Source organism: Esox lucius, chromosome 3, assembly GCF_011004845.1.
Source record: "Esox lucius isolate fEsoLuc1 chromosome 3, fEsoLuc1.pri, whole genome shotgun sequence".
Taxonomy (NCBI): domain Eukaryota; kingdom Metazoa; phylum Chordata; class Actinopteri; order Esociformes; family Esocidae; genus Esox; species Esox lucius.
The window spans coordinates 6,129,013-6,156,990 of NC_047571.1; the positions used below are offsets into that span (position 1 = coordinate 6,129,013).

Consider the following 27,978-nt stretch of genomic DNA (forward strand, 5'->3'; position numbering starts at 1 on the left):
GGTTGGATGTTGTGAAGGGGTTTTTCTTTACCACGGAAAGGATCCTACGATCATTCACCACTGTTGTCTTCTGTGGACGTCCAGGCCTTGTTGTGTAGCAGACCTCACCAGTGTGCTTTTTTTTTCTCAGAATGTACCAAACTTTGGATTTGGTCACTCCTAATGTTCCTGCTATCTCTCTGATGGATTTTGTTTTGCAGCCTAAGGATGGCCTGTTTCACTTCCATTGAGAGCTCCTTTGACCGCATGTTGTGGGATCACAGCAACAGCTTCCAAATGCAAATTCCACACCTGGAATCAACTGGAATAGCCCACCCATGTCCATGATACAGCTTTTGAGTCAATTGTCCAATTACTTTTGTCCCTTGAAAAAAGGGGGGGTTACATATTAAAGAGCTGTAATTCCTAAACCCTTCCCCAATTTGGAAGTGAATACCCTCAAATTAATTTTGAGAGACTGCACTTTAAGCCCATATTAATTATTTAACTGTAACTTGAATATATTTTGGTTAACAGCCAAAATAACAAAACTTGTGTCAGTGTCCAATTAATTCCAGAGCTAACTGTAGCTGATACACTTGTTACTGGCAACTGATGTATTGTGGATCCCTGCAAAGTTCTGACTCTGGCTTCCTCGCTCACCATGCATATGTTACTATATTCAATGGCAACACTGTAAAAGTTCAACAAAAAACTAGCTACTTTTTGAGGCTGTTCCATGTATTTGATCTAGTCCAGAGCCTATGATTAGTGAATCAGGTGTGCCTGGTCAGGACTACAAAACTTTTTTGAAAGGTCTGGGGATTCCTGGGGACCGGGTTGAATACCTCTGTGTTAAGGCTGCCACAGTAAATATTGGTTGCCTGTTTTTGTGTGCGCTGCTCATTTCTGGGCTGCTGCTTTTGATGTCCCTGCCTCCACCTCCCTTGACTCTCCACTCTCTGTGACCCCCGCGGCTACAGACAGGGAACAGAATACTACCAAAAGTGTTGATAAAAGCAAAGGGTGCTTCACCGTGTTTCACCCACTGGTTACTTTACACTTTGTGTAGTACTTTCAAATATACGCGTTCGATCTGGTATTCAGGTATCAGAATGTGATGTCAATGTTCTTGAACATTAGTTAACAAGACTGGTGTGCGGAAGTATGTAGACCCTGTTTTCAGATATCTAAAGAGGCTTAATATACAGCCCATTGTATTATAAAACTACAATGAAAATAAATATGGGGCTCAGCATGCAGGAGCCTGTCAGCAAAAAGCTGTGTAAACCTTGACTTTTAGTTGATGTGGGCTCCAGTTCACTCACACTGCTTTACTCTAAGCCATTGCATCTTGAACATCTAGAATGGAATGAGAACACTTCCCACGAATAGAACGGAACACTGTCAATGTGTTTGTTCATCCCAAAATGCAATGGCAGTGTTGAACCACTAGGGGTAAAAAGAGAGATTTACTGCTAAAAGAGTAATACATTACATTGCACAAAACATTTAAAAAGACCAGAATCGTGGTGTTTCACTAAAAGTAAACCTTAAATATTTGCATTCCTCTGAAAGATAGTATTTGTACTTCTAGTTCAAATGCTGTTCTACAGGTAGATAAATTGCCAGCAGGTGACACAATAACCAAAATAATCAATACAATTCTGTTTTTTCTAAACATTTATATATTGCATCTTTCATTTACATATTTTCCTTACATAATTGTCTCATACAATCAGTACAACAGTATTTTGCTATTTGTTGTAGTTTTGCATGGAATTCAGGAAGAGCAGCTGCTGCTTTGGCAAGGATACAGGCAGTTGACATGATTTCACCAAAGTCTTCAGAATGGATAGAGAAAAAACATCAAACAACCGTGTGACACGTTATTTTATTAATGTAACTGCAATGTATCAAAATATCAATTTGGCAAAGCTTTTCACAAAATAGCTTGCCATGCAAGTTCCTACCCAAGAATTACTTACATTGAAATGGTAAACAGTTATATCAAAGTCAAACAGTCTTGCAATAGTTACCAGAAAATACACCTTTTTTTGCCATAATATGAAAAGCACCGGTTTTCATTCAATATACTGAAAGTCCAACCAGAGACACAATTGTGCCTTGTGTAAAGAACGCAAAAACAATACCAAAAACAAATTAAATATGGAATGTTTCATGTTATGACTGAGTCACTGCCCAATGTACTAACGCCAAGTAATTTCCTTTCACACCAGAGGCAAACAGTTAGACAATGAATTGAGAGATGATCCACCTTACAAAAAAAAGCTGGTTTGGTCACTTAGTTTTGTGCATAGCTTTACGGCATATATTGCCAGTCTTCAAAGTTGCTTGTTTGCATTCAAGAAAGGGTTTCACTTGTCAAACAAAAATAATATTTTTTTTGTCATGGCACAACCCAACCACAGGCAAGATGTCAATGGTGTCTTAATTTTGAAGAAGTAGTCATATTATTTATAACCTCAACTCACTCTTAACTCAGGTCATCTGTTACTAGTATGGAAGAGTGGTAGTGATGAAATTATGTTAAGGCCACATGCTTGCCCCCTTTCCCCCTTACGAAACATTGTTATTAGGCTATGGTTATATCCCCTAACCCCCTACAACATATCGGTCAACAAAGACACTGATTTCATACCACATCCAGAATAAACTTAGTAGCTAGTAGTCTCTGAGCTGATTGACTCATGGGTCATACAAAACCTTATAGTTCACAGTGCAAGGAGCAACAAACGGACCGATGAAAGTCCATTCATGGCATTTGGTGTGTTGATCTGCAATCAGACGTTTGTTCAGTAAGTTGTTGACAGGACAAGTATTTCATGCGAGTGGTTATTCACATACAGTATGTGCATTTCCTTTTACAGAACCAGCGTTTCATTTGTAAAATATAACAAAATACACACTTTGTAAACAGTCTTCAGAGGCAGCAGTGAAGTGGGTTCACAATATTTCTTGTACAAGGAAGTATTACTTTCAGTCGAAAATGCAGCATCTCACCGAATCCTGTCTCAATCATTCAAACATGAACTCTATCTGAATACAAGGTTTCCTAACTTTCAAAGCATTAAAACAATGTTTGCCAATGGCACTTTTATCTGAAGGGCCTTTTTGAAAACAGTCCCTTCAATTCTGCATGGAAAGGGTGGTGTGTCAAATTAGTAATATCGGAGCAGAACTACAGTAAAAAAATAAATAAAATAAAAAATAAACAAAATACAGCAGAAGCAACATGAGGTATCTATGTATTGCTCTATGTTAAACTAAAGGGTCCAAATTCAATAAATTAAGTTAAATTACTTGAGAAAACAAAAACAGTGGTTAACTTAGATGGGGAGCGAGGGATCCGAGGTGCTGTGGAACAGCGAGTGCTGGGTAATGTAGTTTCTGTTCGATGCAGAGATTCTCAACACTCCCTGATGCTCTCTCTCCCCCTTCATGGTGGGTGCCCAGTCATGCTTGAAGTGTCATGACCCTTTGCTTCCCTGAGGTAATACTCTGGAGTTTGAGTCCTTGGCGACAGAAGTTCTCTGTTCCTCTGAGGCCCTACTATTCGTAGCGTCCGGTTTGTCCCTGCCCTCCTTCCAGCCCTGCTTGTTCAGGCTCAGATGGCCCAACATGGTCTGGGACAATCGGGTGTCAGAGAATCGTGACCACTCCAAAAACAGAGGCTCCACCACATATGACATGAAACCTGCATCAGAAGAAGACATTGGCTCATTCACAGCAAGTTCTGACTAAAACATAATTTAATGCTGCTGAGAAGAAAAACCGAACCACAAGCAAACTAGGATTAGAAACCGACTGGTGTTGTCTATGCAATGCTGTCCAGCCATGTCAACAAAGGAGGAAACTTGCAATAAATGTGAACATGGACAGCTCTTACTGGAAAGGATCACATTAGACCCCATTGATCATGGGCATGTGCAACAGCTCATTAAAGAAGTTTCAACGCACATACTGAAAAAAGCAGTTTAGGATACGTTACTCAGAATTCCTGAGATCAACTGGTTGTGGCAGCCTAGGCCTGCTGGACCCCGAGGGAAACTGACACTGATCTTGTGCAATGTTTTGCTCTTGGTAGCTAGCCTTTTCAGATTATTTTTTACACAATGTAGTACTGTTGTGTACAGTACAATTTAGTGATTGATTCACAAAGTTGTAGTGTATTGCTAGTGCTACTACATGCAAAGCTCAGTGTAGCTAGCTACCTTGGTTTGTTATTCCAAACTGAACTTGACATTTTTGCTAAATTAACCAATCTCTGCATATTTTGCCAGGGTGTGCATATTTGACCCATTGTCGTACAATGTCTGCATGAAACTGTCAACCCCTTACATTATTACTGATAAAATTGACCAACCAATGCAAAACAAAAAAGAGGATTCCCATTTTCAACCAATCACATTAACTGCATAATGGTTTAATCAAAACAAACTCAAAAAGCAGCTTTCCTCAATAGAGCATTGATTTGTTTAACTGGACAATGTCATTGAATAGTGCCAAGCAAAATCAAGCATTTTAGATAGATCTCTCTTAGATCTTGCACGCTTAATTTATTGCAGACTTCTATTAAGGGAGATAACCTTACCAATCTGTATATTGGCTATAGAGTTGGACTGCCGGTCACAGAGTGGGGTAACTTCAAGATTGTGTTTCCTTTCTATGTCACCTGATGAAAAGAAGGATGCAGGTGGTTAACACTCAATATATTTACTGTACTGTTACGCTAGGTTGCACACTTAACACCTGTAGAAAGATTATGGAATTTTGGCCCAGTACAGGTTTTCATGGTGGTACCTTGGTGGAAGAACTCTTCTGTAACTTTTTCACTCCACTGCTGGCAGAGTTTCCATGGTCGGCAGGGGTTGCAGATGTCTGCACACTTCAGAGCCATCTGAAGTCAAGGGGAAAACAGAGTGGAGAGTCAAGAACAAGGAACAATATTTAGCTCTCAGTCTGTTTGTCTGTCTGTCTACCTGTTTTATTTCCAAATAATCTTGCCCCCCAGGCGCAGTGAATATCAGCCTGCCACTTTAACCATTCAACTTTATTGGGACTATCCATACATCTTTCAATGGGAGTGAGTAAGTATTTCTCATCTTTTTTAGATTTTCTCAGGAGTGTGCACAGTATGGTAAAAAGAAATTAACTGCAGGGGTGGAACTAGTGGGTGGCTTGCTGTTGCTCAAGCAACCCCAAGAATTGGCAAAGCAACCTAATAGCAATCCCAGAAAATTTTAACAATACATTTTGTTTTTCCTTTTTATTGGCAATTTTTCTCTTTGCCATTTTTCACAGATAAACAGCAGTAATAGCAGTACAATATCATGAAGCAACTGCTCAGAATAAGCGAGTAACTAGACACACTAGTAACTACAATTTTCAATTTCATCCAGTGCCTAGAACGAGCTAGCTACTTCATATTCTCCTACAGTGTTAAAACATAAATAATGGTGCTCAGATGGACAACACCCATGGGGAAGGGGTTTTGGGAGTTGATTGGTTGGTAGAAAAAGAAAGATTGAGCCAATTTCTTTCACCATTCTTATTTGCTCATGAAGACCTTGACACATTGTTTCCGGCAGACTTTCCAAGCATTTGGGTCGAAGTGTCTGGAAATGCGATTAGCTACAACCACATTTACTTTTTACATTATCAATTAGCGCATTTTGAAACACTTTTTTCACAAATTGTACCACCACATTTCAAAAGGATGTTGGATAGAGCAGCTCTTTTTGGTAGGTGGGGAACACCTTTCTCACCTGAAGGATAAAGTGTCGATGTCCTCCATTAGTGAGGCATAGATCTTCCTTGTCTAAGTGTGACCTGAACTCTGACAGGTAGTCATTCTGCCTGCTGATGTCTGTGGCCAAAATCAATGATCCAAGCCTCTCCTCCAAGCTTAATCTAAATGGCAAAAATATTAATCAACAATCAAGTGTGAGCACATTATAAATAAACACTAAATATATGTTTACACAAATGGGAAATATAATATTGTCAAACCCGATTAATAAAAAAACACTTCAGTGTTGTAACACTAAAATTCTAGTGAAATTCACCACACAATGTATACCGGACATTATTCATCCTGATCAGACAGGTTTTATCCATGGATGATAAACTGGAAATAACATGTCAATTACTCAAAATAATAGAACAATACGAAAAGACTAATATACCTGGCCTGATCATAGCAGATTTTGAAAAGACCTTTGATAAAAAGACCAGATTTTATACATAAATGTCTACAACATATCATTTTAGTGCATCTGTCATACAATAGCTGAAGGTGTTGTCTAGTAACCACAGATGGAGAATCATAAATAATGGAAATTTTTCAAACGGATGTAAACAATCCAGAGGTTTGCAAAACATATTTATTCATTATAGCCATTAGAAAGCAAGCTATTAAAATTGGAAGAAAATAATAAAATCAAAGAAATCCAGGGACCAAAAACAAAGGTGTCTATGTATGCAGGTGAATCAGATGAAGTTCTCATATGTCACTGTGATGATTTTTCAAATCTTTCTGGACTCAAACCCAATTATGATAAGTGCACAATAATGCATATTGGATGATTGAAAGGTACTGCCAGGTCTTCCTGTCAAATGGGCTGGTGAAGTGGATGTCCTGGGTATACACATACATGAAAAAGTTTACAGATCTTGCCTCTAGTAAGTTTGATAAGAATATTGGCAAATAAGATAGCCTTGGAAAGGACTGCATCTATTTATGGTGAAGCTGCGTTGGTCAACTCCCTATTTCTCCCGCAATTCACTTATTTATTCATGGCACAACCTACAACAAGAGCATCTTTTTTAAAGTCATTTTTTAAAAAAGTATGAGTTTACGGGCATATTTATATAAAAAATAAGAGTTGGGAGGAGTTGAATTATAAAATATTAAGGCTTTAAATCAATCTCTGGAAGCCTCTATTATACCAAAACTATATCTCAATCCAAAAATACTTTCAAGCAGGCTAATAAGAGAGGCTCATCCAATGTTCAAATGGGGGCTCTTTGCCATGGTACAAATTAAAACATGTTATTTTAAATAGATAGATGATGGAACCCTGTTTAAAACATCTACATTTAAATTGCTACCAGTCATATTGTCTGATGCCAAATGTTTCTACAGCAACCCTGATTCTACCTACCATAAATATGTTCAACCTAATAGTGAATAAGCCATATGGCATGATGCCCTGATAGTCTGTCGTGTTGCCTGGTGACAGAATCCAGTGGCAATCATAAAAAGAAAGTGTCTAAACACAACTATTTTGACTCCAGGAAGATCAGTTTTTATAATAATCAATAATCTAGAGAAATAAAGCAAGCAAAAAAAAATGGAACCAAATAATCATTTTGGCTCACATTGTACTTCAAAGATCAGATGGCCCAATTGGCTACTAGAAAAGTGGGTCAGTCAATGAAACCGTCAGATTCTGATCACTGGCTGATTGATCGATGCATCCCTATTTAACACAATGAAATCATGATTACATAAAGATGCTTATCCAATTAAAAAAAAAAATAATTCATGGCACAACAAAACATCAGATTACACATATAATTTGGAGACTCAGGATATCCTGTCCTTCGGACTTCAGTAACAAAATAAAAACCTGTGCCTCTCCTACGGGTGGTCTTCATAAAGATGTGTGCTCAGTAGACAAAATCTTGGGAATTTGCCCTGTCTGTGAAACTGACCTGTCCTCAGTGGGGAGGTGGGACAGCAGGGCTGATTCTCGGAGCAGGCCCACAGCTGACTTCCAGTGGTGATTCTCCAAAACAGAACTATTCTAAAATGGCAAAAGCAACCCATAAAAATACAGAGTTCAATATATTGTGTAATATACAATACAATAATATATCTGATAACCTTACATGAAATACATTTAGAGCACTTTGAGACATTTATGAATACCCCTATATAAAATAAATATGAAAATTGTCCAATTATACAGCTAAAGTGTTGTTTCCTACTAAGAAAATGTATAATGAGGATGAGTAACCAAGCAGCAACTAAAAAGGGACAATGTTTGGAGACTAAATTATTAAACCGAAGGGAGGAAACAGTAATTCACCTGAAACTAGACTGAACCCCATTTTATTTTTTTCAAGTGTATTTTCCATTTACTGAACTTTCACCGCATTTGTTGAGAAAGACAATTATAAAAAAGTACCCTGGTAGAAAGTAATAGCATAAGTGTATTCCTGGAAATGAGGGGTAGTTGCAACATAAGGCAAGAGGTTTTAGAGAAACCAAAACTTGTATCCAAATTGCCACACCTCTACAAAATTGGCTCAGTAATTGCAATGCACATTTCTGACTCAATGAACAGTTTGAAACTATGCTTTTTTTTTTTGTTTAGTTCTGAGAAGTGGTCATTTTGAATCATGGGTGTTTAGCTTGTATGATATCAAGACTGTATTTAACACAATACCCAAAGTCTCATCTTTCAAAATACATTGAAGCCTCTTAATTTAGACCAACATACCAAAGTTGCCCAATTAGCTGGAGGAATAGGTTCACAACAACCGTCAATCAAACATGTACACTGAAGCAAAGAGCCTGAAATCTGATTTAATGGACAAGAGATTGCTATACAAATCTGCCATACAAATCTACCATTTAGCAAAAAGCCAACATACCCTGCATTTCAAATTCACATTTTTTTCATAGAGAACTATGTCAGCCTTTTATCCATCACTGAGAGTAAACAGTTGAGTATAAACAGTTGAGTTTATCTGTGCCAATTTGGAAAACATTTCTATTACCACAAGCAATAAGCCCATGTGCTATTTCCAGTATGGAGACTTACCCTACGTGCACACCGCCTGCTCGTTAGTGCTACATAGAGGCAGGCTACCAATAATTTCCAACGAGAGCCAGCGAATCATGGAGACAGTGGGCGGCGAAAGTTGAGACATTTTCAACTTTATGCAAATTTCCAGTGAGTGGGCAGTGACAGAGTTCAGCGACTACCAATGGCGAGGTAGATGTTCTCTGCATCTTGAAATCCCTTCTCTTTTCTACTTGCTAGCTAAAAACTTGTTCGGTAGCACAAAATATGGATAAAAAACATAATTGAGGTGTCTGGTTACCCCATTATTTATGATGCTTCTCTGGCTTCATACAGAGATATTTTATTTTTTTAAAGATACATGGACAAATGTTTCCGAGATTGATAGGATCATGGGTGAGTGATACATGCATAACATAAAACAAAGTATATTCAGATTTGAACACTGCCAAATCATTGACTTGGCATCATGTTGATACATAATACATTTATAATAGTGGAGTCACACAAATAATAAATACTTATTAATAATTGCGGAGACTGATGTTTCCCCTATACTGGTTGACTGGTTGTCGCTGGCATAAACTAGGAAGGCCCGCCCTGCTCGAGCGGGCAGTGTGCACGCAATGGAGGGCTAAGTGACAGTTCGCCAGATTTGCCAGTTGAGTGAGTGGGCAATGTGCACATAGGATTACCTTGTACAGTGCTGCTAGGTAATGGTCTGTTTTGATGAGGAAAGGCTGGTTGACACCCGGATGGTCTAGATCATGGGTGGCAGCAGCCAAGAGACCAAGCAGTAGATCACAAGAGGTCAGCGTCTGAGCAAGCTGCAAACACAGAAAACCCACTTCATCAGAATACTTGTGTACTCCCAGTTCAAACAAACCTCTCCATTTGTAATGTAGGTCCATATATCTTGAAGTATACAAGCTGGAATGTCAAAAAATAAATAAAGAAATGCATCTTCCAATTAAAACAAAATATTTCTGGCCAAAAACCAAAAACAACTCTTTTACATTTTACCAAATGTGAAAAGCTTAAATATATTGATAGATACCACAACCTTCTTTTTCTTAGAGAGCACATTCTTCCGTTTTCGATTAGTCATTGGTTAGTGGTAACCACTGTTATTTCCTCTCACCTTGGGCTCCTGCAGGTAACAATACATGGCTTGAGTCACGTCCGCAGCGTGGACCGCATTATGGTACGGGTTCTGGCTGCGATAGTCCTCCTGAATCATGACTAATCACAACAACAAAACAAGCACATTTTGATATTCATCAGATTTGCAGCTAGGGTTTCAACTAAGCATCATCACTTCATTCAAAGGCCACAAGTAAGTAGGCAATGTTGGGTTTGAATATGTATTTAATCATTTGAAATGTACGTATTTCAATACCTAAAAATCGTCGAAGTTTAACCATGTCCAGCTGGAAGAGCTCAATTAACCCGTAACTGTTGAATAAGTGAAATGTCAGATTGACAAGGCTGTTCCCTGAAAGGAAGCGGAAAACAAACACAGTGAATTGACATAATAAAACTATTGTTTGCAAACTACTTTGTAAAAAGCAAATTTGTTTGAGGTGACAAAATAAATCTAGCGTATTTTGCATCTGCAGTTCTGAAACAGCAGAGGGCAGCAAAGAGATTACTTGCCATTTGTAAGTCTGTCAAAAAGGAAAATGTCAAAGTTCCAGTTTCCAACCTTCTCGAGCATTAACTGAAAGACATGAAGAATTTACTAGTTTACAAACATACAAAACACAGTTCCTCCTGACCCATAATTACTCACATGTTACAACACATTGGGAAAGACTGCTGCTAGAAAGATTGCAACTGACCTTGGCTTGACCAGTGTAGTCATCATCAAGGATGTAACTTAGTGGGTCAGAGGCAGGGATGCCACGGAGGAACTGTGACGAATTGAGGTACCTCTGAAAGCTCAGCAGCCTGCGGACATTCCTGGCAGACACAGGTCCTGCAGACTCAGGTCGGGCTGGGGAAACAAAAGCACAGGATGTTTTAGCTGTAAAACCTAATCCATTTCAGTTAAGAGTAACATTATGCTTTGTGGCACTACTATTCAAGTAGGTTTTGAAAGATGGAACTAGTTGAAAGGTAATGCCACAAGTATATATACAACCTTTCTTCTCTTTGTTTGCCATAGCTAGCTATGTAGTCTTTAGAATTTCAGTTAGTTACCTAGCTACTTCCGTTCACATGTTATGATTTTGAAAACAAACACCCATTATTGGCTGTTGTATTTTGACCTTTAGAACACTCAAAGGTTTTTCAAACAAAGTTCTATCAAATAATTCGATATCTACACCCATATCTAATCTAGCACTCGTTTGTACCAGCAGAAGACAGCACATCACTCAGGACAAAGTAAAGCACATAGCGATACGTTGATACCCGTGATACAGTCAACGGGTTTGCTGCACTAATACCAATATAGAACAGAAACAATTCACAGCAGACTGTGAATAACCTCTGTATGTCCGTTTGCGCACACGCACGTGCACATGTGTGTGGTCGAGTTGAACGCACAGCATGCGGGGCATGGAGAGAGGACACCGCTTCAATACCGGAACTTTGTCTACTCCACCAACACCAGTATTAATCAGAAACCATTCGCCATGCAGTATATGAACTACATACAGTAAGTAACAGTACGTGAACAGTATGTGAAACATTGTTTTCTATGAAAAGACCAGGAATACATATAGGGGCCCTAGAATGCCATCTGCATGGACAGAGGGCAAACACCGATAGTATTGCATCCTGTCATGCCGTGATCACTCCCACCTCTGTGACTGCTGAAAAGGGATGGGAGAGGGCAGACGTGCTGCTGACACAGCAAGCGAACTCTCCAGCCAGTTGGCAGCTCACCAATCTTGGCGCTGCACTGTCAATGCAAACTAACCAACAGTAGCACTGGGGGATTACGGGGGACCACGTACTACCAGGTTACCATGACACTCGGGTGTGGTCCCGATACCTATAGCGATTCTCACTGCAGACTAGCAAGCCACAAATGGGCTGGTGCAGTAAAGCAACTTTCTAGAAAATTCTTGGAAAGATCATGGCAGCTATAGTCAGAGCCGCCAGGACAAATGAATGTCTGATGTGAAACAAGCAATGTAATATTGATTGCTGGAAAGCTTTGCGCAGTCAGCAACCCTGACACGTACCATCACATCAATAGCACAACCATCTGGATGGCTACTATTTACCAACTCGTTAGAAAGACTGCACAATATGTTTTTCACATATTTTTAAATTATTATTGCGTGACAAAGTAAGAGATGCTTTAATTTAATTAATTTCAACATGTGACGGTTTAAATGTAGCAAGAGTAATGTTGTGCTGTGTTTCATCTTTTAGAGAACTGAAGTAAGTGAATGTGAGGGTTACCTACATTTAAACAGTGATTAGTGGTCAATTCATGACTGCCATTCAGACTATAATCTAGTAAATAAGTTATTCTAATCATAAAAGCAACAAGGCAATCAAAAACATGTATGAGTGACACAGCGGCCACTGTTTGGCCAGTTGGGATATTGCCGATATGGTGCCTAAGATATTGCATTTGACTAATGTATTAACTAATGTATTGATTTGAAATGGTAAAAGAGGCTTTAATACAAGGCAGCAAAATGGATGGGAGTTTTCAGTTCATACTTACAGTGCAAAATACGAAAATCGACATACAAATACGGATGGGACCCTCTTCGCTCTTGTTCAAAGCCCAACTGACTTCTGACTCTCACATCTCCTAGAAGGAATGGGAGAAAACATTGTCCTCAAGGTACTGGCGATGAGTAGGGCTTTCAGTCAGTTAAGGATTGCATTGAGACTGTTCTTCTGGCCTAAATGGCACCCTGTTCCCCTAGGTAGTGCACTATTGTCGACCAGGTGCACTGGTAAAAGGCAGTGCACTAAATAGGACACATAGTGCCATTTAGGCAGCAAAGGCTGAGGAGGGACAGACGCAGCTGAACAGGAAGTCTGGAAGTCACACTGTGCCAAGTGACCATTAGTATTCACACTGGTGTCAGTGTAGACTCCAGACAGGCTTCTATTCAGACCAGATCAAAACAGACTCTGTGGTTATACTAGACAGTGCTAGCTAGGTCATAGGTAATATAACAGCATATCTTGTTAGGCTCCATCTTCCAACCCTGACCAGTGATATAAAATATCTTAAGTTCTATAACCCGAACCGACAGAGGGATTTAAGATCCTGTATTCATACAAGGCATAAAACTGTAGAGCGAACAAAAACACCTTTTTTAGAACAACTAAAGTACCATTTTAGAACAACTAAAGTACCATTTTTCAATTATGTACATATAATATTAGATATGCTGGATCAGCAGTAGAGGTATTGCTTATCTACTGACTACCAAACACCCATCAAACCATTACATAAATAACCAATATTCCATTAGCTACTGAAAAGGGGGGTGAAGGTCACAGCATGTTTCAAAACAGAATAAGTAAAATAAAACTGATATCATACCATACGTACCAAGCATGCGAATGTAGAGTGCTGTCTGATCCTCGCTGTCATAGGAGATTGCGCCTCGTCTCTACAAAGACACAAGAAAATAGTTTTAGAAAAAGTCTTACGATGAAATAATTTCTGTTCCCCTTTGGAAAAAGATTGAAACTTTGCAAAAGTCTATAGGCTGTTTTGAGCAGTATTGTGAAAACTATATTGATTTACATAGACTTTCTTGATGCACATTTCAAAGTTTGGGTAAGCAAAATAATAAGCAGGAAAAACAACTACAGTTGTGGCTGAAATTAAATAGAAATTAACCTAAATATTTGGTCTCCACAATCTTAATTTCAGAACATAGTACAGTGCCTTTCGGAAAGAATTCAGACCTCTTCACCTTCCACATATTGGCGTGTTATAGACTTAATTTATAATCGATTAAAAGCATACACTTTTTGGACAAAATGAGAAAATATTGACACCCTAGATTCAATATTCGGTTCACAGCCTTTAGCCAAAATAACAGCCATGAAGTCCTTCCTATAGCCATGGATGAGCTTCCTGAACCTCTGTACCATCTGAACCATCCTCTTGATTTAAAGGGTACCTATTTTCAGATCTCTCCACAGGGTTTCAATAGAAATCACATGCCTTTTGAAGTGTATTTGGGGTCATTGTCCTGCAGGAAGACCCATTTGACCTTTGACAGATAGCCAGCTTTTTACACTGGGTTTGACATTGCACTCCAAAATGCCTCGGTATTCTTCTCATTCAAGTGCAGTGGTCAGCAATGCAACATGGTGATGGTTTGCTTAAGGAAAAAGCTCTAATTTGGTCTCAATTGTTTACAGGAGCTTGCCCCAGAAGCATTGTGTCTCTCTCCCAGCAGGTCTCTTACCATACAACCCCTCTTCACAGTAGGCAACAGAGACTGTGTGGGATTTGTTTGAGGTGCTTCCTCCACCATTTTAACAATCCTTCGATGCGATCTTCCATCAAGTTCTGTCTTCCGGTCATGTCCTGGGAGGATGGCTACAGTGGAATGGCCCTTAAACTTCTTGATAACTTCTGATATCCACTGTCAACGGTGGGCCCTTAAATGGACGTTTGCCTTTCCTGATCATGTCCAATCAATGGAATTTAACACAGGTGGACTCCAGTCAATTTGTAGAAACGTCTAATGGATGCTCAAAGGAAACAGAATGCACCGGAGCTTAATTTCAAATGTCACAACAAAGGGTCTGAATGCTTATGTAAATGTGATCTTTATTAATATATAAAAGATGCAAACATTCCTAAAATCCTGTTATTGTTTGCCATTATGTGGCGTGTTGATTGATGAGAAGAAAATACATTTTAGAATAAGGCTGTAACGTAACAAAATGTGGAAGTTAAGGGGGATGAAAACAGTTTCCGTACATGTTTATTACAGCAATATTTGTTATTAGACAGTCACATTAACATAAATGAATTCCTAATCAAAAAATCTAACATCTTAAAATGTTTAACATTAGAAGTTTGTAGCTCAGCTTCAAAATGTACCCCAGTTCCCAAAAAGTTGGGACGCAGAGTAGAATGTAAAGAAACAACAGAAATGTTATTATTTCTTGAAAAATATACGCCCACTTTGCATTTGAAGCCAGCCACACGTTCCAAAAAACACAAGATAAGACAGGAAATGTTGAACATCTCACAACTAATTAGGTTAATTGGCAACAGGTCAGTAAACTGATTGGGTGTAGAGATAGTAGAGAGGATGAATCTTTCTAAAGTAAAGATGGGGATGGCCTCACCACTCTGTGAAAGACTGCACAGACATATAGTGCAACAATTTTTGAATAACGTTTCGTAACATATAATTTCAAAGAGTTTGGGGATCTCATTATCTATGGTACATAATATCATTCAAAGATTCAGACAATCCAGAGAAATCTGTGTACGAAAGGAACAAGACCGAAAACCAATGTTGGATGATCATGATCTTTAGGCCCTCAGATGGCACTGCATTAAAAACAGACATTCTCTAGTGGAAATCACTGCATCTGCTCATTAACACTTCCGAAAACCAATGATTGTTGGATGCACAGTACGTCGCTTCATCCACAAATGCAAAATAAATCTTTATCATGCAAAGAAGAAACCATACACCCCTGGATAATCTTAAGAATTGAGCAATTGCTAGCGAGACTGAAGATTAACGTTTCCATGCCAGAAAATGTGTTTGTCTATCCTGACCTAAAACGCATGCACGGATGCGTACTTCGAAAATCCACCAGAAACAGTCGAAAAATAACTGTAAACTGACTTATTTCAGGCTTACTATAATGTAATTACTTGACGTTTTGGCCAGCGATTATTCATCTATACAGAATAATTCATAATGCGTACTTCGCTTCGCCTGTGAAGAGATACGAACTCGGGACCTATAGTTTGCATGCCCGCTTCTCTAACCACTACACTATTTAACAAGGTATATACAAGGTGTTTCTCGTTTGCACTTTTTGGGGAAGGAAAGAAAAAGGCGCAGTGGTCTCAACGTTTTCTAGAGCTGTATAAACAAGATCCAGAAACGCTGCCACCTTTTCTGGGTCCAAGTTCATTTAAGATGGACTGAGGCGAAGTGGAAAATTATCCAGTGGTCTGACAAAAAAACAAATATAATAATTTTTGGGAATCATGGATGCCGTGTCCTCCAGACCATCTGCCTTGTTATCAGTGCACAGTTCAAAAACCAGCATCTGTGATAGTATGGGGGTGCATTAGTGCACATGGCATGGGTGACTTGCACATCTGTGAAGGTACCATTAATGCTGAACAATATATACAGGTTTTGGAGCAAAATATGCTGCCATTCAGACAACGTATTTTTCAGGGGTGGCCTTGCTTATTTCAGCAAGACAATGCCAAACTACATTCTGCATATATTACAACAGCATGGCTGCATAGTAAAAGAGTCCGGGTGCGAAACTCATTGAAAACATTTGGTGCATTATGAAACAAAAAATTACGACCAAGGATACGCCGACTGTTGAGCAGCTGCAATCCTCCATCAAGAATGGGGAAACAATTCACTTTCAAAACTAAAGCAAATGGTCTCCTCAGTTCCCAAATACTTAAAGAGTATTGTAAAAAGAAGTGATGCAACACGAAGGTAAACATGCCAGTCCTAACATTTTGAAACATGTTGCTGGCATAAAATTCATAATGGGCATGTATTTTCCCGAAAACAATAACATTTCTCAGTTTCAACATTTGATATGTTTGTCTTTGTACTATTTTCACTTAAATACAAGGATAAATAATCTCCACATCATTGCATTCTGTTTTTATTTGCATTTTACACAGGGCTGTAATAAAGAAAAAAATCAGCTGAGTTGCTAATAAAATCAAAGTAACTAAGAGGCCCTATATTTAGGGCAAATGGTCTAGGTAAAGATGTAGTAGGATAAACAGCCTTGCCCTCTTACTGCACTCTCTCTTTCCCATCTCCAGCCCTGAAAACGCTGGCCCAGTGCCAAAGATGCATTCAGGTAGCGTGCTGGGGTGTCCCCAATTGGCATCAAACTCTGCCTATGACGTCAACTTGCTCAACCCATTTGCATGATTGATATTCCTTCCCCAGCTAGGGCTTTGCTGCATGACCTAGCGCTGTGAAATGCAAAACCATAAAACATAGATGCAATATGAGCCAGTTAAACAGTCATGGACTGTGGTTAGACCTGATATCAAAACTGCAGTTCTTCACCATACCAGTTAACAAGGAAAAGCCAAGACTACACAAATCTGAATCATCTATATTTTATGCTAAGTATATTAACACATACCTTTTTTTAACTCTGTGAGAGAACTAACAGTTAAGTAGGGTGATTACAGCATAATATGCTCCAAAGGTGACCACAGATGGAGCTGGAGGAAGGCTAACATATACTTTAGGAGCTGCAGACAGACCGCATCTGTGATGATGGTTCATCAGGCGCACGAGCCCACGCTAGCCTATTTCAAACAATCAGAGCTGGAGTAGCAGGTCAATGGCAGAACTAGAACCAAGAGAACCAGTGGGTTTAGAGACAGGACTGGTGGCTTTATTATGTGCCTAGGGACTAACAAGTTTGGGTAATGTTTGCATGCTGTTTACCTGTATCTTGTCTACCAAACGTTGTTCTCCCTGAGTTTCTGAGTCAGCTAATGATTCTTTATGCCTACAGGGATTGGAAATTGCACTACTTCCCTATTCTACTAAGTAAGAGCAATACATTCCATTATACTGCCTTCGATCTCCAGATTGTCCATCAGTAAATTCTTAGCTCACTGGTAAACTGGCAGAGACGAAATGACACACCGTAGGCTTTGCTTGAAAAGCAAATCTAATAAAAACAAAACAGACAGAGCGGTTTATTAAAAGCTTTGGTTTGAACGCAGTATGTGCAGTACCAACAACACCAGTGTTTACACAAATCTGGTTTGTTTACTGCAGCCAGAGCTAACCCGGGGTGTATGTGACTCTCACAGGGACACAGGCTGTGAGACAACCAACGTTGTCGGGCCCGTATGTGCTGCTTCACACAAGCAACTGGCATCTCTGTTCACACTTGCACTACGTGGGCTGAGCAAGGCCAGCGTGCGTCACTATCGGCTTGTCTCCCTGCACTCTAAACACTGTGGCGTTTGTCAGGCTGCCTCCATCTCGCCCCTGCTGCTAAAATGCTTGACCGTCCCTAAGTTCTATATTCACAGGTCAACACTGCTCACCACTCAAGGAAGTTATTGGACTTTTGGCAACCGATTCAACGTTCTTTATAAGCTTTGGTTAATTAACAGTTTTTCAGAGTTTCTTCAAACTCGACATCACAATAAGTTGTTATATTCCTGTGTTGTTCCAATTCAGTTACCGGTCATAGACCTAAGACTTGCTACACTGTCCTGTGTTAAGATGCCGCCCAACATCCCCAAACATGCTGTTTAATATATGGAATGTGCAATATAAGGTTTGCCACATGAAAAAGATGATGGTTTTATGATCCAGCAGCCAAACTAATAAACCTACTGCTAATCCCCCCCACTACCACCCCCATGCATGTTTCCTCAGAAACAATGTGTTGCAATGGGGGCAAAAGGTTGTGGGCAAAGGAGTTTTATGTAAAATTATGAAAAACAAATGTACAATTTCTGTCCACCCTCCTTTTGAAAAATGCAATAATACCCTAAATAACCCAACAAACTGACCACCACACACTTCCCTATACAGTGACTATGAACTGCAGCACAGTAGTGTTTATCCAGGCCACTGTTAAAATTAGTGCAGTTTATGTTGAAAGTTCCTAAGAAATGTAGGAATAAAACTGAAGGATCCCTTACCAGTACTAATGCTGCTACTATTATCCTTACCACTGCAAGCGCTACTAGTTCTTAAAAATCATAACTTATATTTATCCTGTTCCACACACACAAGTAGCTTACTGACTTTCACTTAGAATATAATTATGACAGTAGTCAAACTCAATTAACTGTGTCACTTCTTGGTAAAGTAGTTAATGGGATTTAAAGGGATCTGTGAAAGATTTCCACTAATGTTGGCCAAACTCTTACACAAGCTCAGTTTCAGCTAATGAAGCGAACCACTGCTGCCTGTGGGAAATTGCTCACCCAGAGAAAACTGTCTAATTAAGAACAACAGGATTGGATTTCCGTATTGGCCACTGGGAAATCACACAAATCACATGGAGCAACAAGAACCACTCAAATGTCACCAGCCAAAAGATCGAGCCAATAACGCCTCAATGATTTTGGACATGGAGCTTTTGTCACTCAAAATCATGATAGAGCCCTAACAGGTGCCCGCCGGGGAACCTGAACTACAATATCAGACCAGATTGGAATTACAACTAGAAAATGTTGGGTAACAATTATAATTGTCACACAAATGGCCACAGCCAATGTTATAATTCCTTGTTTTTTTGCCTTTTATCATGAGGCTAACTTTCAAATAAGTCATGAATAGAAAAAACTTGGGCTGAAACCTTTGCTTGAATTTACATCAACAAACTGTTTTTAGTTTTTTTGGGATTGCCCTTCCATAGCGCCATTCTGCTCATAATTGTCAGTTACACAATTATATGATATTTGTATCGGTTCTACATTTGTCCATACTACCCTGAAAAATGTCTGCTTACACCAGTCTTAACTGTTCCTGATGAAACCAGTCAAAATGAAATGAAAACCCTGAGAAAAGCAGACAGCGCACAAGTGTGAGTTCATAGGTGACTCATACCATACCTCCTTTTGCAGTAAGGCAGTGAACAGACAAACAGTTAGCCAGAGATCTCCTTTTCAAAGTCAAATCTACTCAGTGTTGATAAAGGGGCAGAGAGAGTTTGCCTAGTTGTCCACAACAAATATCTGCTGGTGTTTGGAGAACCTACCTTCTGGGAAATCCACCTTGTTAGAAACACAACCAAGGACCAGATCAGTACAATTCCCATTGGACCTCGTGGTTGAGGATCACAGTCCTTCCACCTGGCTGTACATGCGTGTTTCTGTGTTGTGGTTCCGGCCCTGATAAATATTAGCTCACAGGCAGACAAAGGACAGCTCAAGGCCCAGGCGGGCAGGCTGGGATGGACGGACAGGGAGAAAGCAAAGCCTTATGCAGCTGTCTTAGCACAAGCACTAGCTAGCAATCACCTGACTGACTGCCAATTCTTAACACTCCTGGGACTGCCTGGCTTGCTGTCTGACAGACTAGCTGCCTTGCTGACTGACTGTCAGCTGAGGTAAAGGATGGGGTGAGTGGCCGACACAACATTCTCTCACTCCAGCCACATATGGACGTACAGTGTGGCGCTGTGGCAACGGACAAATACCATTACAAACACTCTTGACAGGACCGGTGTACAAACACTACTACACCTTAAGGTCATGTTATTCCTGACCTAGTAGTTGAGAATCCAAAAATGTCAGAGAAAGACAGATGGCTGTTTGGCATCTACTGTCACTGTGGCTTGCTAAAAGCATACTTGTGTTAGGAGCTGTCATTACAGTCCTGAATATTCAACCTGAGACAAGGAACAGAAAATCAGAGCCTTATCCTTGAAGTCAATCAAAACTGTGTTGATGAAGAGGCGAGGAGAGTTCATGCAGTAGCGCAAGTGGACTGCTGGTTTCAAATGACCTACCTTGAGCAAAAAATGTTTTTGATCCAACCAAAGACCAGATCAGTACAATTCCTCCCCGCAAAAAAGTCCTTCCAGCCAATATAAATCCTACAATGAAAATGCGTAGGATGCGCTGTCAAGATTAAGACAATACATTTACACGCCTCGGATAATAATCCCTAATTTTACAAAAGGGGAATGAGATCACAGACGTTCCGGGTCGCTGTTCGACCGTACACTTAACGTCACTATAACAATGTGTCCCTTTTCGCATAACTTAGAGAAGGATTCAGCCTACCGTTTACATATGTTACAACATAAAACAATGGAAGTCAATCTGGCAGGCCATTTAAGTAGAGACAAAAAAAAAAGAAGAGAACATTTCTCTAAGACAGCTCTGCTGCTGTAGTCTCTAATAAATTCAGCCCTAAAACAGGAGTTGGGTATGCCTTCATGCAGCACACAGCTCGAATTAGACCCCCAACCTACACCGATATCACAGCTGATAAGTATGGTCAATGGGGACCAGAAATAGACCATCATCACAAGGCCTGTTGCATGACTATACGAAGAGCCTCTGGCCAGGGCTTAGGCCCACAGCACAGCAAGTCAATAGATACCAGCACATGGAGAGACAGACACACACACAGGCAGACAGACAGACAGACTTTAATAAGGAAAACACCAGATTTCAGAGTGGCACGTTTCAAAACTTTTGATTTTCATTTAATTATAATCATAATAACAAAAAGCCAATGTGTTCCTTCTAATGGGAAAGCATGTTTGCGTGCAGAGCCGCCGTGCAAAACAAACTGCCTAAGCTCTTTAACAGATAAAATGAAAATCTATTTCAGAGATAATATTGCAGGTAATACTTTCCAGAGTGATAATGTGACAACAACAAACAATCTTCTACTGAATAGATCACCATGTCCCAATTACATCATATCCCTTTTACACTACTTTTAACCAAAGCCAATAGGAACCTGTCCAAAAGCAGTGCACTATATAGGGAATAGGGTGCCAATTGGAACATTTGTTCCATAGTCACATGTGATAAAGCCACCTGAGTGCTGGAAACATAAGGCATAACACAGATTTGTTTGTTTTTCCAGCTCATCATGTTTCTGTCTAGTGATATTTTTACACGTGTAGTCATCCATTCACAGATTCACAAGATATTTCATTCTGAATGTGAGCATTATACTGAAGACTCATTTGAAAGCATGTGCGTGCAAGATTAAATTAAGACTAGGCTAGTTTTAAATGTAATCCAGGTATGGGAGAATATGCAAATGAAACTTGGTGAAAAGAAGCTAATAAAATGATCCGGCACTTTCACTTTTAAAGGAAAAGATTATTGGTCTGTAAATAAACAGGTGCTTGCGTTTAGTATCAGTTCATCCTCACCTCAGGCCATTGAGGCCAATCAAATATCATGCAAATTCACACTTCATGCAAACCAAAGACGACCATATATATTCAAATATGACAGGACAGCGTCCCATGAACAATGTGACAGGTAAATGTACTCAGAGCTTGAACAAGGCCGTCCTATGAACCACAGGCTTCTGGAATATATACTGTATTGTCCACGTTAGAAGGTCCCATGTCTGTTACTGTCACTTTGCCGCTATTTTGCATGGAACCTCAGGGTGTAGGCTGACAAAACTGAAAACCATCAACCTGTAAACTAAAACATGCAAAAAGCTGAAATGACCAAGATCTAAATTAACAATAAATGACATTTAGCTACATATTTGCAGACACACTTGCTCAGAGTGAGTAATAAAATGTCCGTACTGACCGATGGGAATTAATGGCAAGTGCCATGCTGCACCAACTGAGCTACACGAGACCAAGACCAGTAGTCGTTTTTATTGCTGAGGACAATGTAACATCTTCTGAGGGCTGTTTGTTTGTCAAATGCCTTTGGGGTGGTTCAACTACCTGTACAGTCACAGCACTTTGGCTGTCATGTCTGAACAGGCTCCTTAGTTCTACATGCGTCACTCAGACAGCATCTTGACACCTCTTTGCGTCATCGGTGATTAAACAGCCATCTCCTTATCTGTATATTGTATACACATTCCTTCAGCCCTACACAGCCAATTAATTATGAGCTAGTCTGACGATAATGCCTAGCCCGGCTCGCGGGTTACGAGACTTGAAATCCAAAAAAGGTTATTCACTTCCACAGCATATGAGACATTCAGACACATGGTTCAGAAAAAAACTAATAATAATAACATCTGCGTCACTGAGCGACTTCGAACAAAAGGACTGGAATTTAGATTGTGCAGTAAGTTAGCCGTACAGTAAGTAAAATGGAATGAATGGCAATGTGTCATGTTATGTCAAGACATTTTTGGTTCGCTTCTGAACTGTATCCATAAAAGATGTACACAGACTAAGGTTCATTAATCCAGGCTACTAATCTATGGCAGAGGTCAAAAACAGACACGCTAGTGAGTTTTCTTTGCTATCCACACAATTTTGGTAAATATTTTGTATTGTGTGGGACTTATTCTTGGGGGGCATAACTAAAACAATTCAGCAAAGGAATTCAGTAAACAATAACATTTAATTTAGGAAATCCATACACAGGTATTCCCATAAATACAAAAAAATGTTGTGTAGTCATCAGAATTGTGGTTCCGGCCCCACGGCCATCTGTTCCGACAACAATCGCCCCGCAGCTAAATCTGTCTACTTCTGATCTAGAGCTATTCAACCTTGTATTATTCAAATATTTCCCATATCATTACCAGGCCTATTAACTATGAGCCAATCTGACGAGTAGTCTGGCTGGCCGGATAAATGGCAGGAAAGCTAAAAAAGATGAGAAACATTCACAGCACACTGTATGACACGTTCAGACGTGCTTTGGACAAAAACAAAATACAATGCATCTGCGTCACTGAGCAACTTTGAACAAAACATTTCACTTGTGCTGTAACTGAGTGGTACAGCAAGTCGTCTGAATTGAATGACACTGTGTTTATAGTGCCAAGTAATTTTGATTGTGAATTGGATCTATCATTGAGGGGGTGCAGGCATATCAACCTAGACTATTCTCAAAATTTCAAATGAGTCAGCCCTGCATTGCTCAGATTTATTCCATATCAGTTCTGCAGGGCTGGCTGAATGCAGTACCGTAAGCGCAAAGAGGAAAAGAATACCAAGCCTAAGCGGATGGATGAATTCTCCTAGCTTCGGAGTGTCCTGCCCCCAAAACACATGCAGTCACTAAACACTAAAAGAGACAAGAGCTAAAGTGGTTCTAAGGTGCTTCACAAATTCAAAGCTTCTTCATGAACTGTGACACTTCAGTGCAGAAACCTGTGTGAGCATCTCTGCATTCCTCCTCGTGCCTGCAGTGAATCACCCCTTAGAAGGTGTCTGTCAGAACTGTTCCCATCTTTCATGAACCACACAACGGGTCTGGCCATAAAAGACAATCAAAGAGATAGGAGATAGGCAATTAGCCTGGACGGTAGCATTGTAATGGGTTTATAAAGAAAATGCACAATCTCACGGCCCTTACACAGAGTGAAGGAGTCCTGCAAACCTGTTGTGCAGTTGGAGGTGAAGTGTGAGGTAAGGATCGTCTTGTCAAGTCAGCCTTCCAAAAAGTTTTCATTTACACAGTGTTATTAGGCTATGTCATATGAAACCATTTGATCTCGCTTTGAGCCAACAGCATCAAGTCTTGAACGTTAAAAGTTAATATCAACCAATTATCTAACACAAATCTGCTTTTGCAACATGCGAGAGAAATCCAGCTTTGGCTCCGAATGTTTGTTTTTTCCGATTACTATTCTTTTTTGATACATAATTGTTACAACTTAAGAGAGGACAAGGCACACGGAAATACAACTACTAAAAATGCTATTCTGAGTTACATGTGGGGCCTAAGGAGTTGGACCATGTAGTGTTTGCAACATGTACAATTCTAGGTATGTGTTTAATTAGTGAATAAAAAACAATTCTAATCCTTGGATCATGGATCCCACAAAGAAATATATAAGCCGTTGCCATCCAACAAATTTCTTTCAGGTCCGGAATTGAATTAGTAGAGATAACACTAATTCAATGACCTTACACATTGAAGCATTTAAAGACAATATCTCAGTTATAAGTGAAAACAAGCCCACACAATGATATGTGGAACTGAAAGAAAGAAACCCTTTAGAAAGAGCATCTAGAAGAGTATCTAACCACCAACTGTAACAGCCATGCCATTGTTGCCGTTGATGAGCTAATGCTTTCTTTTGGTCTTTTTCTTTCTTTCGTTCTTTCTTTCGTTCCTTCGTTCTCTTTCTTTCTTCTAGCAGTGACTTTGTGGACAGCTACTTTATTAAGTAAAGTGCACTGACTATTACCGGGCTGTGGTGGTCTTACCTAGCCATCGTAGGATTAATGCACTAACTGTTCAGTCATTAAGCGCCTACTAAACAATGGAACAATGTAAATGTACAATTCCATTTTGAAGACAAAGGACCCTCCAGTATACCACAGTAACTGTAGTCTTATGCTGTGTAAACTGCTGTTTGGTATGTTATTAAATGGCAGGAAAAAAAAACACCATCATAAGTAGATTGAGTCTTTCAGTTTGGCCCTGAGGCTAGCTCATTAACTCCTGTGACTGTCAATCCAAGGGTTTGGCTAAACAAGCAAGTTGTGAAATGCAAGTAACAAAACTTCCCCTCAAGCATTCTTACCACATGGCACATTGATGAGAGACTCCAACTATCAAAACACCCCCTTATCTCAACTGAGAAAAGATAAACAATTATTCAAGCATTTTTAGCCTACAACAATTGTTGTGACAACAACATAATTTAAAACATTTACATAAGATCTGAAGACACTTTTCTATTCACTCTGGCAACGAGAAACTCTACCTGTGCCAAAGGTACCACGGTAAGGCACAACACGTGAGCAAAGCACATTGGCTAGACCTTAACCTGGAAGGCATATAAACTTACTGACAGTGTTGTTTACCTGCTAACTAACATGGTGCTCTCTGTCAAATAAGTGCTGTTACTGGTGATTGTTTTTTTTAGGTGCCAGTGTGAGATGTTTTTAATTATTTCCCTAATATTTTTTTTCCTGATTCTGTGGATTCATGGAGCAGACTTCCTCCATCACCACTTACTCCGGTCCAAACACACATTAAGAGAAACATTGTCTTTAGACCTCAGTAGCCATGAGGAGTACCTGCCAGAAAAGTGTCCTACATTACCTTGGAAGGTGACCTGCAAACATAGAAATTTTCACCCCCTTACACTATACATTTTGTTTTATCTCTGGGCAAATCTGGCAACAAATTTTGTTGATCTAAATAAAACTACAGTAGTGTAAAAACACCACAAGACTACAGTCTTTCATTCAGTACAAGTTGTAACAATTGCTTGTTAGTGATTTATCAACATTATCTAATAATTGTTTTTTAACTGCTAATATTCAGTTTTCAACCCCCTTTAGGCTTGAACCATAAATGGTGAAATGATGTATATTTTGCAGTTTTACAAGAACAAAAAAAGTTACTGAAACAATGACCAGGTTTTTCACAACAATACAACAGAACAAAAGAAAATAAACAACATTTGAAGTTTTTTCACCCTAGCACTTCACACTCCCTGAACCTGCTTTATCAATAAAACAATTACAGCCATGGGGTAGTTAGTAGTGCATTAAATCTAACTGGATTTCCAACTTAAAAAAATTTACTTTAGTGCTCCCTTATTTAAAATAACAGTTGTGTAGTGTTATTGCTTGCAAATTGTCTGCAGACAGAAGAAACCTCCAGCGTACACCAGGCTATCCCATCAGGCCTACTCAATATGCACACTTTCTGCATGGATGGCGCTACACCAAAGAGTGGGCGTTAGCCTACAGATGATCATCCGTTTACTCTGCCATCTTTACAAGTTATGCAGAGTTGTTTGACATATACATAAAACACAGTTCTCAAAAACAGTTCTCAAAAACCAGACCTACATAAAGTTCACTTCGAGATGAATAAGCATTTTACTTTATTTATTATTCTTTAAATGTCTTAAAACTGTTACTCAATACATATTATTGGGACTAAAATTCTATCACTGTAATATTCATTTATTCGCCCATATTATTATTGATGAGAGTTGTGTCACAAGTCAGGGATCCTAATGACTAAATAAGATACTTTAAGACAAAGGTTGATAAAACAAAATAAAAGATAGTTCCTTTGTGGACATTCCTGTAATAAAATGGATCAGTTTAGACAGAAGTTGCCTAGTGATAACAATTAGGAGGCCCACTTCAATTACAAAAGTGTATTAGAATACGGCTACTTGGCTTTCATCAAAAAATGTAAACAAAAGACTAATAATTTCCTGTCATCAACACCGCACAACCACAACTTGATTTGATAGCTTGGTTTGTTCCCCAGATTGCCATTTTCTCTTCCTCTTACCTTGGACAGCTGTCTTGGGGCAGGTCCACCAAAAAGAGACGAACTGGAACTGAAGCTAATGGCTCCTCTACGGCTGAGAACATGTTTAGGAACCGGCCTGTCTAGAGGCAAAACCGGTAACTGATAACATACTTCCATTGAACAGTCAATGCTCGGTTCAGCTCAAATTGCAATAAAAAAGCAACACGAAATGCACTTAAAAAACATCCTGTAAATTCCCAAAACAGTCTCAGTTCCCTTTGTTTGATTAAATATATTTAGTGATTGTAGCAGGAAGAAAAGTAGCAGGTTAACTCGCTCTTTTTTGTTGATGTATCAAACTTGCACTCGTGCATTCATTCTTGAATCGTTATCGAAAGCAATGTCACTCCTATTTTATTCCAAAAAAGATGACGATATCCATCATTTATCCATTTGGGTTTTTCACCATTTTTCCCTAATTGAACTCAAATCCGGGCCTGAACACGGAAAGGCCTCTTTTTTGTTATCTCTGTAATAAATTGCTTCCTCATATAAAAAAAAACCTTGTTTCATGGAGGCTCTGCACGTCTAAGCAATAAAACCAGATGAAGAAAATCGAAGACTCAGGAAAAATATATTCAGAAAAATACAGCTGTCCTTATATAATGTTATATAAAAAAGTCCATTCAACATTTTTTATATATATTCTGTCCCTGCAAAAAGCGGTGTTGGTAGAGAAAGTAATCAGCATGCATTCAGTCCACTTCCCCCTCATTGCTGGCTTAGATTATGGTGGCGCACAGACGGTAATCACTGTCCATAGCTAGCATCACCAGGAAAACATGGGTTCTTTTTCATTCCCGTGCACTTAGTAACAAATACCGTGGTCAAAAAATTCTAAGAAAAGAGACAAACGACAACAAAGACTACAACGCCTCCGAAGTTCGTGTATTTCTGCTCTACCCTGTTCCAAAACATAAGTTCCACCAGAGATGGAGCTGTCGACTATCTGATGCGCCGAGTCAAAAGTGTCCAATTGAATGTACCTATGTTTTGTTATCCTCTTTGTGATTGGATGGA

At 39.4% G+C, this 27,978-nt stretch overlaps 1 protein-coding gene across 7 annotated transcripts; it reads right to left on the minus strand.

Moving 5' to 3' along the window:
- Positions 1 to 1,854: 1,854 nt before the first annotated feature.
- LOC105007400 (high affinity cAMP-specific 3',5'-cyclic phosphodiesterase 7A) lies at positions 1,855 to 27,910 on the minus strand. 7 transcript variants are annotated; one of them, XM_010866321.3, is made up of 13 exons: positions 26,938 to 27,910; positions 13,351 to 13,411; positions 12,505 to 12,591; positions 10,658 to 10,812; positions 10,473 to 10,536; positions 10,216 to 10,311; positions 9,958 to 10,058; positions 9,512 to 9,643; positions 7,720 to 7,811; positions 5,769 to 5,913; positions 4,804 to 4,900; positions 4,595 to 4,675; positions 1,855 to 3,697 (listed from the first exon to the last, which is right to left on the minus strand). In XM_010866321.3, exons 1-13 carry the CDS (start codon positions 27,073 to 27,075, stop codon positions 3,471 to 3,473), a joined length of 1,476 nt encoding a protein of 491 aa, XP_010864623.1. In that variant the 5' UTR covers positions 27,076 to 27,910; the 3' UTR covers positions 1,855 to 3,470. The 7 variants fall into 7 exon arrangements, with proteins under 7 accessions (XP_010864623.1, XP_010864622.1, XP_010864621.1 ...); XM_010866320.3 differs by having other exon boundaries at positions 12,505 to 12,594; XM_010866319.3 differs by having other exon boundaries at positions 13,342 to 13,411.
- Between the last annotated feature and the right edge of the window lie 68 nt (positions 27,911 to 27,978).